At 36.3% G+C, this 18,219-nt stretch overlaps 1 protein-coding gene across 1 annotated transcript in view; it reads left to right on the forward strand.

The window, feature by feature from the left end:
* Positions 1-18,219, forward strand: part of LOC107664415 (endophilin-B2-like) — a 31,663-nt gene that overhangs the window by 2,669 nt on the left and 10,775 nt on the right. Inside the window, exons 2-5 of the mRNA XM_016454977.1 lie at positions 2,201-2,342; positions 3,914-4,042; positions 5,166-5,299; positions 6,017-6,109. Of these exons, the coding sequence (XP_016310463.1) occupies positions 2,201-2,342; positions 3,914-4,042; positions 5,166-5,299; positions 6,017-6,109 (498 nt within the window). The remainder of the gene's footprint in view (positions 1-2,200; positions 2,343-3,913; positions 4,043-5,165; positions 5,300-6,016; positions 6,110-18,219) is intronic.

Consider the following 18,219-nt stretch of genomic DNA (forward strand, 5'->3'; position numbering starts at 1 on the left):
GGGGGGGTTTCAAAAGGTTGAAAACCCCTGGCCTACTGTATAACAAAGACATTGGACAGTAAACAGGTTGATCATCATTGACCAAAGTTTAAAGGGACAGATCAACATGAAAATATTGTCATCATCTCACCCATGTTATTTTGAACCCGTATGACAACAGAAGATGCTCTGCTACTGTTTATGCTACCCCTTGTAATTGATTATCTAGGCTAATCCTTGAAACTGTAAGTTGTGACAGATGATATTTTCTATAAAATGTAAAAAAGGAAGGTTATTTCTGAAGGATAAACATTTTTATATAATAAAAAAAAAAGAATAAAAATCCAACAGTTTAATTTTATTGATAATTAACTATTAACAGAAACCCTGCGATGATCCAAAACATTGCATGTAGTCAGAATTAATACAATTGAATCAAGAAACGTAGGGGTTCTAAAGTGAAAATCCTTATAAAGTACAACATCAGGTTTGGCATTTAAAAATTCAAAAATAATATTTGTTCAAAATACATAAATGGCATTGAAATACTGATTTTTTTTTGTGTAGTTATTTTTCTTTAGTGCATTCTATATACTCAGTATGTATACTACAGTATTATTTACACAGTGTGACATGCAGTATATTGTCAAGGCATTATTTGTCATATTCATATTCATGCCACATCCCTGGATATCATAAGATACTGTGCAGACACCTCTGTCAGTGTGAGGATAGCTCTGTTATGACCACCCGTATATTCTTGGCTCACAGATGACACATTCAAAGCTGCAGATGTAGAGGGAATCCTTCATGCTGAGTCACAGTGTGTGAATGTGATTTATATGTCTTTTTCCCTGAATTTTATGTGCTGTCAGCAGGGGTCTTTCCTGTGTGTGAGTGAAATATTAAACACCAGCGCCATATTTTTTTCACCTTGTCAGAGGAAATCTTTGCTGCAGGTCCACCAGCCTGCCAGAAGCTTCCTGTTTATCAATGAGAGTCACAGGGCCCTTGTTCAGCTGTTAGTTACTGATCTTTAGCAATGGCTGACATTTTAGCCTGCATGTTTGGATATCAAGTGAATACCAACTGCAAAGGCACAAACAAGCCAGTGCCGTACACCTGTCTGATCCTCTTTCATTTAATTCCAGTTTCTTTAACTGAAAAGACACAACAAGACTGCCTTCTGCAGTCTGATTAAGCAGGTTAAAAAATTAAGCATTTAAAAAAAAAAATGTTTTTAGTCTCTTGTGCTGGCAAAGGCTGCATGTGTTTGATTATAAATATATTAATCATATTGAGAAATATATTTTAAAATGTGTGTCAAAGCTGAATTTTCAGCAGCCATTACTGTAGTTTTCCATGTCACATGATCCTTCAGAAATCATTATAAAATGAAATAAACATTTCTTATTATTATCAATGTTGATAACTGTTTTGCTGCTTAATATTTTTTGGGAAACCATGAATGATGCATTTTTTTTTTCAGAATTCTTTGATGAATAGAAAGTTAAAATGTACAAAACAATCTTTTGTAACACCTTTACAGGCTTTATTGTCACATCTGATCCATTTAATGCAGAATAAATATCCTTGCTGAATAAAAGTATGATTTCTTAACGAAAAAAGTTCTTACTGACTCCACAACTTTGAACAGTATAGTGTATAATTATTATTAAAATCACCATATTTAATAGTGGTGTAGCAAATTGACTTGTATTTTATTATATTGCCTTTTATTACATTATAATATTTCACATAGGTTTTATAATGAATAATGTAATTGTTTAACAAACAATGATTTAAAATTAAATCTAAATATCTATAATATAATGGTTTTAGGTTAAACATAATGTGTGTCACTGCAGGGCACATGTCAGTTATAACTATACCCATTCTTTTAATCACATCAGATTTTTGGATTAAAATCTGCCATGTCCTGTCATTGTCTTTTTTTAGAAAATGACTTTATATTTTTGTTGCACTCAAAATTGATGTGTCTGATTTATAGCATTATTTGCTGCTTGATGTGAACTGTGAAACATTGTCTAAACATAAATACAGCCTAAGAGGGAATAGCATAATGCCAGCAAATCGTGTGAATCGCTTTAAGAGTATGTCTGAAAATGTTGAGTCTTCCAAGAGTACAAGATTACTGCTCATTCATTAACGGTTAAATCTTGTTTAGCAGACAGACTGAATTGTTTTTTATGATCTCCAGTACACAGAGGAGAAGCTTGGCCAGGCAGAAAAGACTGAGCTAGATGGCCACCTGGAGAACCTGATTGCTCGAGCGGACTGCACCAAAAACTGGACTGAAAAGATCTTCAGACAGACCGAGGTGCTGCTTCAACCCAACCCAAGTAAGAGTCTACATGGGCATTATACGTTTAAAATTGTCTGTTGTTATTAGATATCGTTTGAAATGTGTGGTCTTGTCTCCTAAATGTTGAGCCCAAACAGAGGTCCTGTATGTTGAAAAATGTCTCATGTTGTTGACATTTACCATTAACGTGATGAACAGGAACATCCCTTGACTGTTTGTTGATATCAATCTGCTTTATTGTACAGGCAGCCAGGGAAATATGATGCCTAACAACCATCTTAAAACAGCAGTAGTGCTCAAGTGTCACTATGTCAGGTATCACATTATGTGAATGGATTGTATTGTCTTTGCACCCTTGATTTTTATTTTCTCTCTTCTTATTGCTATGGTAGTTTCACTAATTATAAGAGTAAACAAAGTTTTACAAGGGTGCTGAGATGTACAGTAAACTGGCATAACAGGTCAAATCTGAGCTATTAATCGTTACTGTGCTCTTGAGCAGGATATATAATATAATTTATATTAATTATATTCTAATAATGATATCAGAATAATTTCTGAAGGATCATGTGACACTGAAGACTAGAGTAATGGCTGCTGATAATTCAGCTTGGCCATCCCAGGAAATATTACAGATTTACTGTATTTTTAATCAAATAAATCCAGCCTTGGTAAGCATAAGAGACTTCTTTCAAAACATTAAAAAATCGTACTAACTCCAAATGTTTGAACGGTAGTGTATATCTAAAATTTTTTGACACGAGTCAAAAATCTGCATTTGCATTTTATGTTGGCATTTCACAACTGAATAAACAACATGAAACATTTTGTATTAATACTCATTCAGTTATAATTTCCGAATCATTGCTAAGGCCACAGGTTTCAGATGCTTTAGAGCTCATCTTTGATGGCAGTACCTTTCATGTACGTATTTAAGCATTTAATGTAAGTGCAAGAGGTACTTATGGCCTAGTGATTGTGTACTTGTAAGAACACTAACCTGTTCTTTCTAACTCTCTCCATGCTCCAGTTGACCAAACTGGTAAGTGTGTCTCTACTCCCCGTGGCCTGTGCTTTGGGTTTTCAGTTTAATGACTGATGTTTAGTATTAGACCCAGCTTGTGGCGCTCGCTCTTCTCACTGTTTTTGTTATAGTAGTACTATCCTTTTGCGGATGAGTTTGTTTGTCCTGTGGTTGTAGCCAGACACAAGTTTAAACACTTTTTCTTCAATCATCTGATTATCTTAACCAGATCTGGTTATCAAATCTGTGAGGCCTCTTCAAATCAACACAGGGCATTGTGTTCATAGCTGGAATGATTTGTCAAAGACCGTTATTATATCACATTTTGCCATTACAACCCCACATGGGTTTTATGTTTTCATCTGTGATGTCTACATCAAAGACCTGTGTCTTTTTTTTTTGCTTTATGGTCTCTCGAAACAATGTTCCAAATATTACAATAAAAGTATTCTGAACATTTGTAAATGGTTGATGGACTGGATTGGTAAACATGATGGTGCAAAATGGTGTACTTGATTAAGTTTATTGGAGTAAACCTTGAATAAAGCTTGATGACTTTCTTACTGATGTGAATCTTTGTTTAGGTGCCCGTATTGAAGAGTTCTTCTATGAGAAACTGGACAGAAAGATCCCATCCAGAACCACCAATGCAGAGCTGCTGGGACAGTATATGCAGGATGCTGCAAAGGAATTTGGGCCAGGAACTCCATATGGTTCGTACAACCAACCAGAACAAAATTAATATAATGCAGCTTTTTAAAAATTATTATTATTGTTTTTTTAAATTGGAAAGCACACAGAAAAGGGAAAAAGTTATTTTGTTAAGATAAAATGGCTACATATATCCTAACTAAGAAATAATAATAAGCAGTTTACTCATAATCAAAAAGTATATTTACCTACTAGAGGCCAGTGCATATCAATTTACTGAATTCACAAATTCTATAAACAAATTCTCATCTTTTTTATTGTTTATTTATTGACTTAATACACCATATGAGACAGGATTGCCGCTGCCCATTCTCCCTTTTTCCTGTTTCCACTGTTTGGCTTCTGACATGAAAAATGAAGCATTCCCTTTGTATTATTTTTGACCAGTGTTATTATGTTGTATACTATGCTATGTTTTGCAGTGCTATAGTAATGGAGGTCTCTAAATCAAGTTAATGTTTAGCTGCATGGTGTATGTCACTAGATGGCGCACTTTCCCTTTCTAAACAGGTGGAGCATAAGGTTTGTTGGTAAGTAGGTCTTCATGGATGCTTATAGGTTAGAATTATATAGAGAATATTATATATCCTGTGTTTTGTTTTCTCAGTTATTATTTTATATTAGAACTTTATATATTATAATTATAACAATGCTGGTTTAAAAAGATTTATGAAAATCATGCTCGTCTTAGATATGTCAACATTCCAAAAAAAACAAACAAACATCACGACCACTACCAAGGTAAATATGACATTATGAATGTATATTTCATTTACAGAGAATCAAAGCAGCATCAGAGCATCTGTCTAAACATGCCTTATGTGAGACAGTGTTTCATTCTGTGAGTTTAGGTCTCTGATTGATGAAGATACCTACATCAGTAACTAGTTGAGATGACTCAAAGACTGTTTTGTCTATAATCTGATAATCTTAATGTTCCACTTCCATCTGAATGAGTTAAAAGTGTGCAAACCAAATTATCTGAAGCAGTCAGTAATTCACAAGATGTTCTTGGTTAGTTAAACAGGTTTGAAAATGATTTGACAGGAAAAGATTGAAAATGTCATTGCAATGCTGAGTTGTACGTAATGTAGTGTTTTGGGAATGTTTTGCCTGTGTTTTTAGGTAGTACTTTGATCACTGTTGGAGAGTATCAGAGGAGATTGGGTGGAGCAGAGCGGGAATTCCTACAGACGTCAGCCATCAACTTCCTCACACCTCTGAGGAACTTTCTAGAGGGTGACTGGAAAACCATTTCCGTGAGTGAAATGTACAATCTCTATCTCAGATGGTTCACCTCCATCTGATATGTAAACCAATATACAATGGCTGTTAAAATCTGCTAGTTACAAAATGATTGGCTCCTGCACGTATTATTCACCTTTTTTGAAAGTGGATGACAATGGAGGTTTTGCACATTCAAATTACAAATGGTTTTACATTTAAATAGTATACATTTGTCTTAAATGCATTTAGCTGAACCTTGGAGGGTTTTTTTTGGCTTTGATTGTGTTTTGGAATATGGTTAAAGTGTACTGCCGAATGTACTGACAAGCCTTTATAGTATCTAAAATATACTTTAATGTCATTTCTATTGGAGCTGGTATGTCATGTATTTTAATATATTTGTAATGAAACATTTGTATTGATGAAGTTATATATAAATACTACATTTAAAATTACAACCAAATACTTAACAAATGCTTTAGTATGTTAACATGTCAAAATAAGTGTACTTCTTTAAAGCACAACAAAAGATTATTTGATTTAAAATGTACTTTTGTACTTAAGAGTGTTAAGAAACATCATCATGAAAGTGTATTCTCTTGACAGGCTGAAGTGGCCTTTTATTTCATTAATATTATATTATCTTTTTAAAAATTTACTTTTAATATGTGAAGTACACTACAAGTGCACATTCAAGTACAATTAAGCACACTTCCTCTCTCACAAAAGTCTGTTTGTTCTGTTATCAGAAAGAGAGAAAGCTACTTGAGAACCGGCGTCTTGACCTGGATGTTTGCAAAGCTCGGCTCAAGAAAGCAAAGTTAGCAGAGGCAAAGGCTGCTGTAAGTTTTATTTTCACTTATTTCTTCATCATCATTTTCACGTGTCTTCCTCCCCTCATGTTCTTTCATCTCCTCCACCACCCTCTCATCAAGAACCACTTATAAGCTGTTAAGCAGGATTCAGATCTCTAGAGGGACATTTCAGGAAGTATGACCTAAAGCAAGGATACTTAATGTCTATCCCACAGCCACAAGGTTATAATTGACTCACAATCACAATTATGTTACTATGTCTCTTGCAGTGTGCAAACAAACAATGTGATGTGGCAAATCAAACACTGAAAGCATGAAAACAGACAGTTAAAGTGCCCCTATTATGCCATTTTTAAGGTTCCTAATATTGTTTTGGGAGTCTCCTACAATAGGTTTACATGCATGCAAGGTCAAAAAATGCTTTCGTTTTCTCAAAATATGCATTTGATATTTTTCAACGATTTCTCATATGATTCGTTCGAAGCAGCTCTAAGATTCAGTCTCTCTAAGACCCTTCTTTCCGTGAGCCTACTCTGCTCTGACTGGTCAGATGGCCCAGTCTGTTGTGATTGGTCTACCGCATACAGCGCGTGTCATGGAGCAGCATTTACTACACCGAGCCGTTGTTCACTGACAAGCTGCGCAAAACCACGATCATATTTTGCGCATGTTTTGCGCAGCTTGTCAGTGAACAACGGCTCTGTGTAGTAAATGCTGCTCAATGTGAAAGCACGCACCTGATGGAGATTTACCGCTGATTACAGAACCGGCTTTACTGGCAAGATGCGCATTAAATATCACATGCGATTTATCATGCAGCCCTACACCTGTGCCATAGTTCCATATTTTGAACGCTCGATAGAGAATATAAACATCTATTTTTTATCATACTTAAACAGGCTGTGATTCAGTGGAGCCAGCTGGTCCAAATAAACTGGGTACTGAGCCAAGAGCAAGCGTCTTGTGAATCCCGCGTTGAACTCGGTAAGATTAGAGAAGCAGTCATCAGTAAAATGAAGGAAACACAAAAAAAAAAAGATTGCGGTTGTACTGCTGTGGTACAGTGGAAAAATTTTAACCACTGATTCTTTGCAGCCTCATCTTTCGGAAATGAAAATTAAACTAATTTACTATCACAGTATAGGACACAGCGTCTTATCGACATGAACAAGCTACAGTGTTTGAGGGCGGGGTCAAGTTGTTCGCAGCCGGCCAACGTAGAACATACATTATGCAAATGTGTTACCCTGTGACGTGTAGCCGTCATGGAAGTGGGATTCGAGTTCCTGATGATCCATTTAGGCTGTTCAGAGTCGATTCTTTATTTTGGGAGATAATAACTATATTTATCGTGCTTTTGGCTTTACAACTTTGCAAATCTTTTACATTCACATACAGCTACATTGCATACTGCATGAAAGGCAATATTGGAAATGGCATAGGGGCACTTTAACCACAAAATGGACTGATTCCTAATAATCGTTTAACAAACAAAGTATTTCTGAATGCTTCATTGGTGTGTAAATAAAATTTACGTTTAAATTCACCTTGACTAACTCATTCTGGACAATGAAAAAGATAAAAAAAAAACAAATGGACAAACTCGTACTGTTTTGATGGATGAGGTGACAAAATATGAGGTTCATGTTAGATATCACTGTTATTGGTTAAAGCCAATCAGTTATCTGTAACACTTTATTTAGGTCTCACTGACTTAACGTTAATTAAGTTAAGATATTCATGAAGCAGACTTGGAGTTCTGTCTGGGAAGCTCTGAGTCAGGGGGCATAAGCAAACATCCTGATGATGCAAATGACCCTGCTCATGACTTCTCTTTTCACTTAGATGTTTGCTTCTTCATTTTATGCCTTTCAGTAATTGAAGAATTTGTAGTTTACGCAGAGGGCTGAGTCACATGCTGTTTTATCATGTTTTCATTTCTTCTTTTCCTGCATAGTTGATATTGTTTGCTAATTCACCCATTTAGGTGTGATTTCCCTCCTGACACTTATCAAGTATTACAGGGGTAATCTAAGGTCAGCAGGGCATACCCAGACTATTGTTACCTCTGTTCTAATCTCCAAGAGGAACCTGGATGTTTATTTGTCTGTGTGTGTGTGTGTGTGTGTGTGTGTGTGTGTGTGTGTGTGTACAAGGAAACACAATTATGACTCCATCATCATATGTGCTCTGTGTCTGATCTTTTCCATTTCCATGTATTCACTAACGCGTTTCTCTGTTGTCATTTGCGCAGTGTGAGGGAGATGTGAGTATCCGTGTGTGTGTGTGTGTGAGATTTACTGCCTTTCATCCTTTGCTGCTTCCTGCAAGCAGTTACTTGTACAGGCTTGATAGTTGACCAACTGTATCTTCCACCTCTGCAGTGCCTTGATTAAAAAAAGAAATCTTTCAAAAGTCAGTCCTTCTTGAAATCACAGTCACATTAAATGGCTGCATGTAATTTGTAATTCTTTTTAATGTACTGTATATTATAGAGCAGGGTTTCCCAACTGGATGTCCACAAACCCATGATGAAAGTGGAGGGGTTTTGTGAAATTCAAATGATAAAAATAAAAAAAAAATAGAAAAGAAAAAAGAAGTTTTTTTAAGCCAAAGATTGTATGTATGTGTATATATAATATTAATGACTAATTTTATATATCTCTGTTATCTATTGTATAAGAATCTGGTCCACTTTGGCTAATTTCAGCAGCATTTAATATTTACAAAAGTAGGCCACATAGAGACCAGAGCATTGTGCTCTTCACGATACACAGCAGTGCAAAGGGTACAAAGAAAAAAAACTACTCTTGTTTTATGTCATACAGTACAACTGTACTAAGATAAAACATTACTGTTTATAAAACTCCTGCAAACCCTCGTGTTGTTCGAAACCCGTAAGGCCCTGTCCCAAATGGAACCCTAAACCCTCGCGGTCTTCCTCTGAGTTCGCACTTTCGTGACGTAATGCCGCTTTTACTGTCGGGTAGAAGTCTGCTGTGGAGCTCGCCCCAGTGCGGGCTCGGCAGAAGTGCGGATCGAGGGCGCATAACAGCCGCAAAGGGGGCGCTAAATGGCTGCATGTAATTTGTAATTCTTTTTAATGTACTGTATATTATAGAGCAGGGTTTCCCAACTGGATGTCCACAAACCCATGATGAAAGTGGAGGGGTTTTGTGAAATTCAAATGATAAAAATAAAAAAAAAATAGAAAAGAAAAAAGAAGTTTTTTTAAGCCAAAGATAAAAAAGCTTAATTGAAATGAATAGTGTGTATGTTTTTAGTGTGCATAATATATGTATACACAAACACACACATAGCGGCCGCAAAGGGGGCGCTCGCGAGCACACTTTTGAACGCTAAAATGACGAATGGGACACCCTACGGTCTTGTGGACTTAACGGACACACGCACGCGGCGGTCATTGTAAGTCCACAAGACCGAAAGTGCACATGAAGTGTTCCATTTGGGACAGGGCCCAATTCATTCTTTGGACGCGCGTTCACGACAGTACCATGACGCCAGCGTGTGGCGGTGCCGCCGCTGACCCAGATCACGCCGGATCTGGGTCAGTGGCGGCGGTGCCACACACTCGCGTCATGGTACTGTCGTGAACGCGCATCCAAAGTGACGCAGTAGAGCCGAAAATGTGGAATAAAGTCGTTATTTTTGTTTTCTTTGCGCAAAAAAGTATTCCCATAGCTTCGTAACTTTACAGTTGAACCACTGATGTCACACGGACTACTTTGTCGATCAACTTGGTACTTTTCTGAACCTTTAACGTGGTAGTTACCTTGCTGTCTATGGGAGGGTCAGAGAGCCCTCAGATTTCATCAAAAATATCTTAAATTGTGTTCCGAAGATGAACGAAGGTCTTACGGGTTTGGAACAACACAAGGGTGAGTAATTAATAACAGAATTTTCATTTTTGGGTGAACTAACCCTTTAAGCACTAAAACAAGATAATCAGTAAAAACTACTGAAAATTGAAATGAAAAGTAATAGTAACAACATCTTAATAAATGATCATGCTTTTTGTTATTTTATTTTTATATTTTACTTAATTTGATCATTTTATTTATTTATTTTGGTTTGGAGTGCAATGAAGTGATGCAAAAAATCTACTGCTACCGTCCTAATTTGCCTGTTTTTTGTGTGTGGGAGAGGTTGCAGGCTGGTTTGTCAAGCGTTTTTGTTGTTGTTTTTGTGAAAATATGAAAATAGTGTTGTCTGCTGGGTTAGTTCATGTGGACACATGATTCTTTGTAAAACTCTGTTTTCCCCCCTCCACCTGTAGGCTGCGCCTGACTTTCAGGAGACTAGGCCACGCAATTATGTTCTGTCGGCCAGTGCATCTGCGGTAAGAAGGCTGCAGACCCTTAGCATTAGAAGTCTTCCCCCACACATGCTCTCTTTTTCTCTCCATTTCTTTCTACATGACCTTTATTTCTACATACGATATTTCCCCACCAATATTTGCACCAACCCTTGTAAATTTAGACTAGCAGAATGTCCTCCTACAGTCCATTCTCTGTGGGGGTGGTATAGCAGTATACGCTTATTGTGGATAAAAATCATCAGCTAAAGCAATTAATTAATAAACAAGTCCCCATTATTACACCTAAGAGCTTTTGGACCAGGTATCATCCTCTACCCTTTGCCATTACCTGGAATCTCGGATGGTTGAAATGTGCAGGTGATAGTGAGAAAATGGCCTCACTAAAACTTTTCCATCGTCCCACTCTTACTTTTTCATTCCACGCAGTGGGATAGTGAAGTTGGCGATTCATCTCTGAGTGACAGAGAAAAGGTTGTATGAACTTGAATCTGAAGTGAAGCCTTAATATAAAGCCCTCATAGAGTAGTGTACTTATAGACATGCAATATATATTGTGTGGGTCTTGTTAGCACAGCTCAGTGATGGACGGTTGCATCTCCTTTCAAGATTTGTCTGTGTTGTTGACCCATTATTTAACTCTAGTCCTGCTTTCCTCTTTGTCAATGTTGTGAGATGTCTTACATCTCCCGTCTTGCGGTGTTGTGTGCCTGTGTGCCTTTCCCTGGGTGTTTGAATAATGTTTTGGCAATAACTGATGCAATACATGTGTATTTAGTTGACTAGTCCCAGTAGTACATAATGCTGTTTTGTTGTTTGTGTGTGTTCATATAGATATGCTATATACAGTAAAGCTCAAAAGTTTGGACACAGCTATTTTATTACACAACATTCTGGAATGTTCAATTCTGAAAAATTAAATTTTAAGCTTGTCTAAATTTTTGACTGGTTCTGTAATATAGTTTGAAATAATATTGACATATTATTGCACTAGTCTAAACACGAATATCCTCTGCGATGAACATTTGCAGTGGAATGCAGGGGTTGGAAAACTTTGCTTTTATTCTTTCATTTTATTGAAAATATGTGTGTGATCACTTATTTTTCATTGTAGTTGTTGTGTCATTGTACATTTAAATAGGGTCTTGACTAGGGTTGGGTACCGAAACCCGTACCTATGTAACCGGTATGTACTAGAACCGAATCAGAACGCAGATTTCGGTGCCTCATTTCGGTGCCACGATGCCTGAGCGATCGATTGAAATATTTGTCCTGTTCTCTGAAATGGACGTAAGACGCATGGGCGTCGCTTGGCCATTTTTAGCGGGGCTATAGCGATTAGCTCCATAAACTACACAAATTCATGATCGCCTCAGAGTCAGTCCGTTTTTTTTTCATTTTTTCTCCGGGATCTTGATTGATGCTTATAATGAAATTGTGGTGTGCGTCATGGAAGGCGTGGCGTACTGGTGTGTTCTGCGCAGACTCATTGGCATGATTGAGAGCAAACGTGAGAGGTCACGGGGCTACGGCAGGGTGTGGCCAAGTAAAAAATAAAAAATCTCCCAAAAATCGCTAGTTTTATTTAAATATAGCTAAAATAGCTCCTTGTCGCAAAAAATTAAAAAAAGTCGCAGCTACAATGAGAAAGTAGCTAAATTTGGCGACAAAATCCCCAAATTGGCAACACTGCTCCCCCCCGTCTTTCAGCGCGCTCTTCAATCAGACGCGGTGGCACAGCGCGAGCGGACTCAAACATAGGACACAAGGTGTGTGTTTATCGATAGATTGTTATAATATCTATATATATTTTATATATATATATAAAATCAGAGTGATTGACAGAGATACAGTAGAAACATTATGTGTGGTTTTGTATTAAATATTGTTTTGTATTAAATAATGACCCAGATCGTGAAATACATTTATTAGCCTTAGAGTAAGGGAAGCACAACTCGGGAAATGAGAGCATCCAAGGAGCATGTGAATGCTATGTATATTTATTTTTTATATTTTTAATGTTCTTTAATGTTATCCATCATTTTTTATTTGGCTCTTTTTAAAAAAGTATCGGTTCAGGCACCGTTTAGGCACCGGTACCGTTTTAAAAGTATCGATTTGGCACCGGTATCATAAAAAACCCAATCGATACCCAACCCTAGTCTTGACATTATAGAGGGTTCAGGAGCCTGTGCTGCCCATGTGTCTGATTACATTAGAATGTCTCTTTCAATCTTAAGATCCCATGAAGTGAAACAGTTTTTTTTTTTTTTTTTTAATGTCATTTCCTTAAATTTACATGTGAAATTTAGTGAGTGTTTTTTATTTGGGTCTGTATTTGTAAAGCGAGGGTTTGTGTTAGGTTGTCTTCACGATTCTTCTCTTGTCGTTATGCTGCATGTTCCAGCTGTGGAGTGAGGAAGTGGATAAAGTGAGTATCGGGCAAGATCCACTTCTTCCTTTGATGCCTTTGTTTCCTTTGTTCTAATGGAGCAATGCGTATTATTTTACGTAATAAATGTTTGCATAATAACAGATGTAATTCATGTGAACAATGATAGTTTTCTGCTCCCACTGCTTGTATTTCTATCTGTACTGATTTCCATCTGTCAGTCTTTAAGAAGAAAATCTGACTTAACATACCTAACAAACAATACAGATTTCAGCAAGTCTTAAATTCTTCTCACATTATAATGACTACAATGTTGAGAATGTTGGATATGAATCGAACATCATAATATCTGGCTGTCCAGACATATAGAAATATAAAGCAGTAAAAATGTGCTCTGGAGAAATGTTAAGAAAGCTATTTAAAAAAAAATCAAGGCAACATGGTCATGATTTATGAGTGGATACATTTACCTTTAGCCAAAAGAGACGTTTTTGTTACAGCATGCTACAAAACCCAGCTATTTCTTTGTGTTTTCTGCTAAATAGTGCTTGGTTGGCAAGAAATGTTGCTTTCATCATTTCATCCTTATTATACATGTTATAATGTTAAATTTTAGAATATTTACAAATGACATGCACTTTACATGAAGAAACATTGAAATTATATTATTTGTCTGACCTTTATGATCTCAAACAGCTCATTTAGCCTATTATAAACAGTTCTGGTGTCTGCCTGACAGTAAGTTTACATGTGCACCAATAATGTGATTATTTCCAATAATCAGAGTAAGGACTTAATCGCTGTGAGATGTTTACATGACACGAGCAAACCTCACTCCAGTTTACATGCAATTTTCATTATTCTGAATATTCGCTACGTTACATATGCACAAATGATGAATTCATACACTAGACATGTTACTGGCCATTGTCCACTTACATCAAATGCAAAATATGACTACCGACGTATTGGAAGGTTATTTGGCGCCGTGATGAACATCGCAATGTCACGGAGTTCTGTTATAATCAGGGTTGGGAGGGTTACTTTTAAAATGTATTCCGTTACAGTTACAAATTACTTCATTAAAAAAGTATTCAGTATCGTAATCCAATTCCCACAATATAAAAGTAATGTAATCTGATTACTTTTGGATTACTTCAAGTTACATATGTTAATAAGTCAAAAAAGCAATATTTAAGTACTTTTATTTAACTATGACTTTAAAATTAAAGTTTTATTTTTATTATTTTTTTATTTCTTTAACATGTACAAGTAAAAATAAATATAGTTTATACACAACATAAAAATTTTTACACCATATACATATTAGTGCATTTTAAAATAAGTCTAACATTACATGTCGAAATGCATGTGAAATGCTATGATCTTTATTTCATTGACTGATCCGGGGTGTGGGGATTTTTTTCGCTAGAAAGCTGACAACTGCACTCATGCACACCATGGAATTTTAAATCACTAGCAAACACAAAATTGTAGCTAACAATGATTTCAATGCTAGTCGGACGCGTACCTGCAAATGTTCAAGTTGGTTGAGTAGCCTTTGTTAAAGCAAGAGTCTTCTTGCATAGCTTACGCTGTACAACTATGTTATTTCCTTTATCCTCTTGAAAACAAAATAACTGTGAAATTTCCAGACATGAAAACGTTTTTCACAGCAGGAAGCATCGTAATTAATTTACTGTAGCAGCGTCTCATCCCGCGTTTGAGGAGAATAATTGTAGATGGGTGTTATTTGCGCACGCACCAGCAGGCGGCTCACGTGAGTCAACATGTGTCAACAGAACCAGGAACTGATGAAGCAGTGTTAAATATGTAGCTTTATGTCAAAATACTAATTTATTTAATTTTAAATTAAACAGATGTAATCCTGATAGTATTCCCACTTTTTACAAAATGTAACTGTAATCTGAATACTTTGTTTTTTGATGTAACTGTAACGGATTAGTTACTAGATTTTTGTATCCTGATTACATAACGCCATTACATGTATTCCGGTACTCCCCAACCCTGGTTATAATGAACGAATCTCTTATTTACATCGCGTCTAAACTTTGATTGTTATAATGAGAGGATTTGCGAGCTTGCATAACTCAGCACTGAACAAAACTACAGTGTTTTGAAGGGGACGCTTGAACTTAAACGCCTCTGATGGGCCATTGCGTTCAAGAAATTACCAGATATGTCTGTGATTGGCTACATTGCTCAATGCTGCACAAACACGTTGTAAATGGAAACCTTGGAAGCGCTCCTGAGCGCAAACACAATACGCATTGGAGCGTTTGCCAAGTCTGTTTTGCCAATATCCGACTTTTGCCGCCTCAACTGAGCGTGCTCTTGCTTTTATTTATAGCATCCCCGTAAACCAGGACTGCTTCAGAATAATGTCTCGGAGCTCATTCATGAATTTGTGTGAAGAATACGCGGCATCCGTGTGCGTCTGAGCACATGCGCACTCTGGCCTAGAGCTGCGATTAAGGCATTTACATGCCTGTTTATTGCGATTAAAATAGGTGTACGCCACATAGTTTAATGCGATTATGGTTACTACGATTATGAGCTTAATCACATTATTTTGATCTAAATATGTGTTTACGTGAGGTAAAGTTTAATCGCAATTTTGCCAAAATCCAATTATAATACTAAAGTAGGCTAATTTCAGTGTTGGGGAGTAACTAGTTACATGTAACGGAATTACGTAATTTAATTACAAAATAAAAGTAATTGTAATACGCACCAGCAGGCGGCTCACGTGAGTCAACATGTGTCAACAGAACCAGGAACTGATGAAGCAGTGTTAAATATGTAGCTTTATGTCAAAATACTAATTTATTTAATTTTAAATTAAACAGATGTAATCCTGATAGTATTCCCACTTTTTACAAAATGTAACTGTAATCTGAATACTTTGTTTTTTGATGTAACTGTAACGGATTACAGTTACTAGATTTTTGTATCCTGATTACATAACGCCATTACATGTATTCCGGTACTCCCCAACCCTGGTTATAATGAACGAATCTCTTATTTACATCGCGTCTAAACTTTGATTGTTATAATGAGAGGATTTGCGAGCTTGCATAACTCAGCACTGAACAAAACTACAGTGTTTTGAAGGGGACGCTTGAACTTAAACGCCTCTGATGGGCCATTGCGTTCAAGAAATTACCAGATATGTCTGTGATTGGCTACATTGCTCAATGCTGCACAAACACGTTGTAAATGGAAACCTTGGAAGCGCTCCTGAGCGCAAACACAATACGCATTGGAGCGTTTGCCAAGTCTGTTTTGCCAATATCCGACTTTTGCCGCCTCAACTGAGCGTGCTCTTGCTTTTATTTATAGCATCCCCGTAAACCAGGACTGCTTCAGAATAATGTCTCGGAGCTCATTCATGAATTTGTGTGAAGAATACGCGGCATCCGTGTGCGTCTGAGCACATGCGCACTCTGGCCTAGAGCTGCGATTAAGGCATTTACATGCCTGTTTATTGCGATTAAAATAGGTGTACGCCACATAGTTTAATGCGATTATGGTTACTACGATTATGAGCTTAATCACATTATTTTGATCTAAATATGTGTTTACGTGAGGTAAAGTTTAATCGCAATTTTGCCAAAATCCAATTATAATACTAAAGTAGGCTAATTTCAGTGTTGGGGAGTAACTAGTTACATGTAACGGAATTACGTAATTTAATTACAAAATAAATTTAATTGTAATCAGTTACTGAGAAAAAAACGTGTAAATAAATTACAGTTACTTATGAAAATGTTAATGATTACAAAGGGGGTTACATTTGATTTTTTTTTTTCACACACCCACATACAGATTTAATTGATTTCTTTCATAAGTTGCAGTGACTGCTCTAAAATATGAGACACCAATGTCTCAGGAATTTGGTACAGAAAATAGGACACGTGCTTATTTGATGACTGTTTTATTTCCTATTTGGGTTTATATATACGTTTTATTTTTTTAAGATTAACCGTTTTTTTTCCAAGGCATTGTTAGATTCCAGTGTTTCCTGTCATAGCTTGCAAATATTTGATTTCAAAAACATTATCATAGCTATTAAATTATTTCTTGTTATGATTTTAAATCTGTATTTAACCTCAGAATGATCTCAAAGTAAGTCTGATTTTGTGGTGGCTGCACAGATAGATATTTATGAGAATGGCAAAATGTATGGACTTTTTTCTAATTTTATTATTCATATCCCAAGTACACTTTCATAGAAGGCCATGAGGGACATGACAAAATAGGTGGTGTCGACTGAAAAAAAACAAGATAATTTCTAATATAAAGGTAAAATGTATGTCATGTTTTTAAGCCTTATTAAAGGAGACATTTCAATTAATACAAAAAGCTTTTAAAAATAGATTTTGGGGACCCAATAGATAAAATACACTTAAAAAGGTCAGAGGGACTCAAATCGTACCGGTTTCGTGGAATGACTCAGATGCCAGTGTTTACTGTCATAACTTTCAAAGACTTGATTTCAAAAACAGAATCATAGCTATTAAACAATTTCTTGCTTTGATTTTAAATCTGTATTTAACCTCAGAATGATCTCAAAGTAAGTCTGATTTTTTGGTGGCTGTGCTTTAAAATTAAATTATTATAATCATAATTCAAGTGATGAAGGATTTTGAGAGTCTGACAGTAATTACAACCTTAATTCCAGAAAAGTTGGGACGTTTTGTGAAATGCCATAAAATCAAGAATGTTATTTGTTCATTCTCTTTAACCTTTATTTAGTTTGACTAAAATACAAAGAAAAAATTTCCAGTGTTTTCACTGGCCAACTTAATGTTATTTTGTAAATATAAACAAATTTTGATGGCTGCAACACACTTAAAAAAAAGTTGGGACAGAGGCGGGTTTACCACTGTGTCACATCAACTTTCCTTTTAATTACACAGTTTAATTGTTTAGGAATTGATGATACTAATTGTTAAAGTTTTGCAAGCAAACTTTTCGTCCAATCTCGCTTGATACAAGACTTCAGATGCTCAGCAGTCTGTAACCGTCACTGTCTGATTCTCCTTTGCATGACTGGTCGGACATTTTCAATAGGAGACAGATCTGTGCTGCAGGCAGGCCAGTCTAGCACATTCACTCTGTGTCTACGAAACCACGCGGTTGTAGCACATGCAGAATGAGACCTGGCATTGTCTTGATTTAATAACCATGGACTTCCCGTGAAAGATGTCATCTTGATGGCAGTATATGTCTCTGTACATATCAATGGTATCTTCGCACATATTCCACCATGCCGTTTGCTCTGCTGCAGCCCCATACCATGACAGACATTTGCTTTTGCATCTGTCGCTGGTAAAAGTCTGGATGGTCCCTTTGCTCTTTGGGACTGAGAACTTGACGTCCATT

Source organism: Sinocyclocheilus anshuiensis, unplaced genomic scaffold, assembly GCF_001515605.1.
Source record: "Sinocyclocheilus anshuiensis isolate Anshui unplaced genomic scaffold, SAMN03320099.WGS_v1.1 scaffold351, whole genome shotgun sequence".
NCBI classification, from domain to species: Eukaryota; Metazoa; Chordata; class Actinopteri; order Cypriniformes; family Cyprinidae; genus Sinocyclocheilus; species Sinocyclocheilus anshuiensis.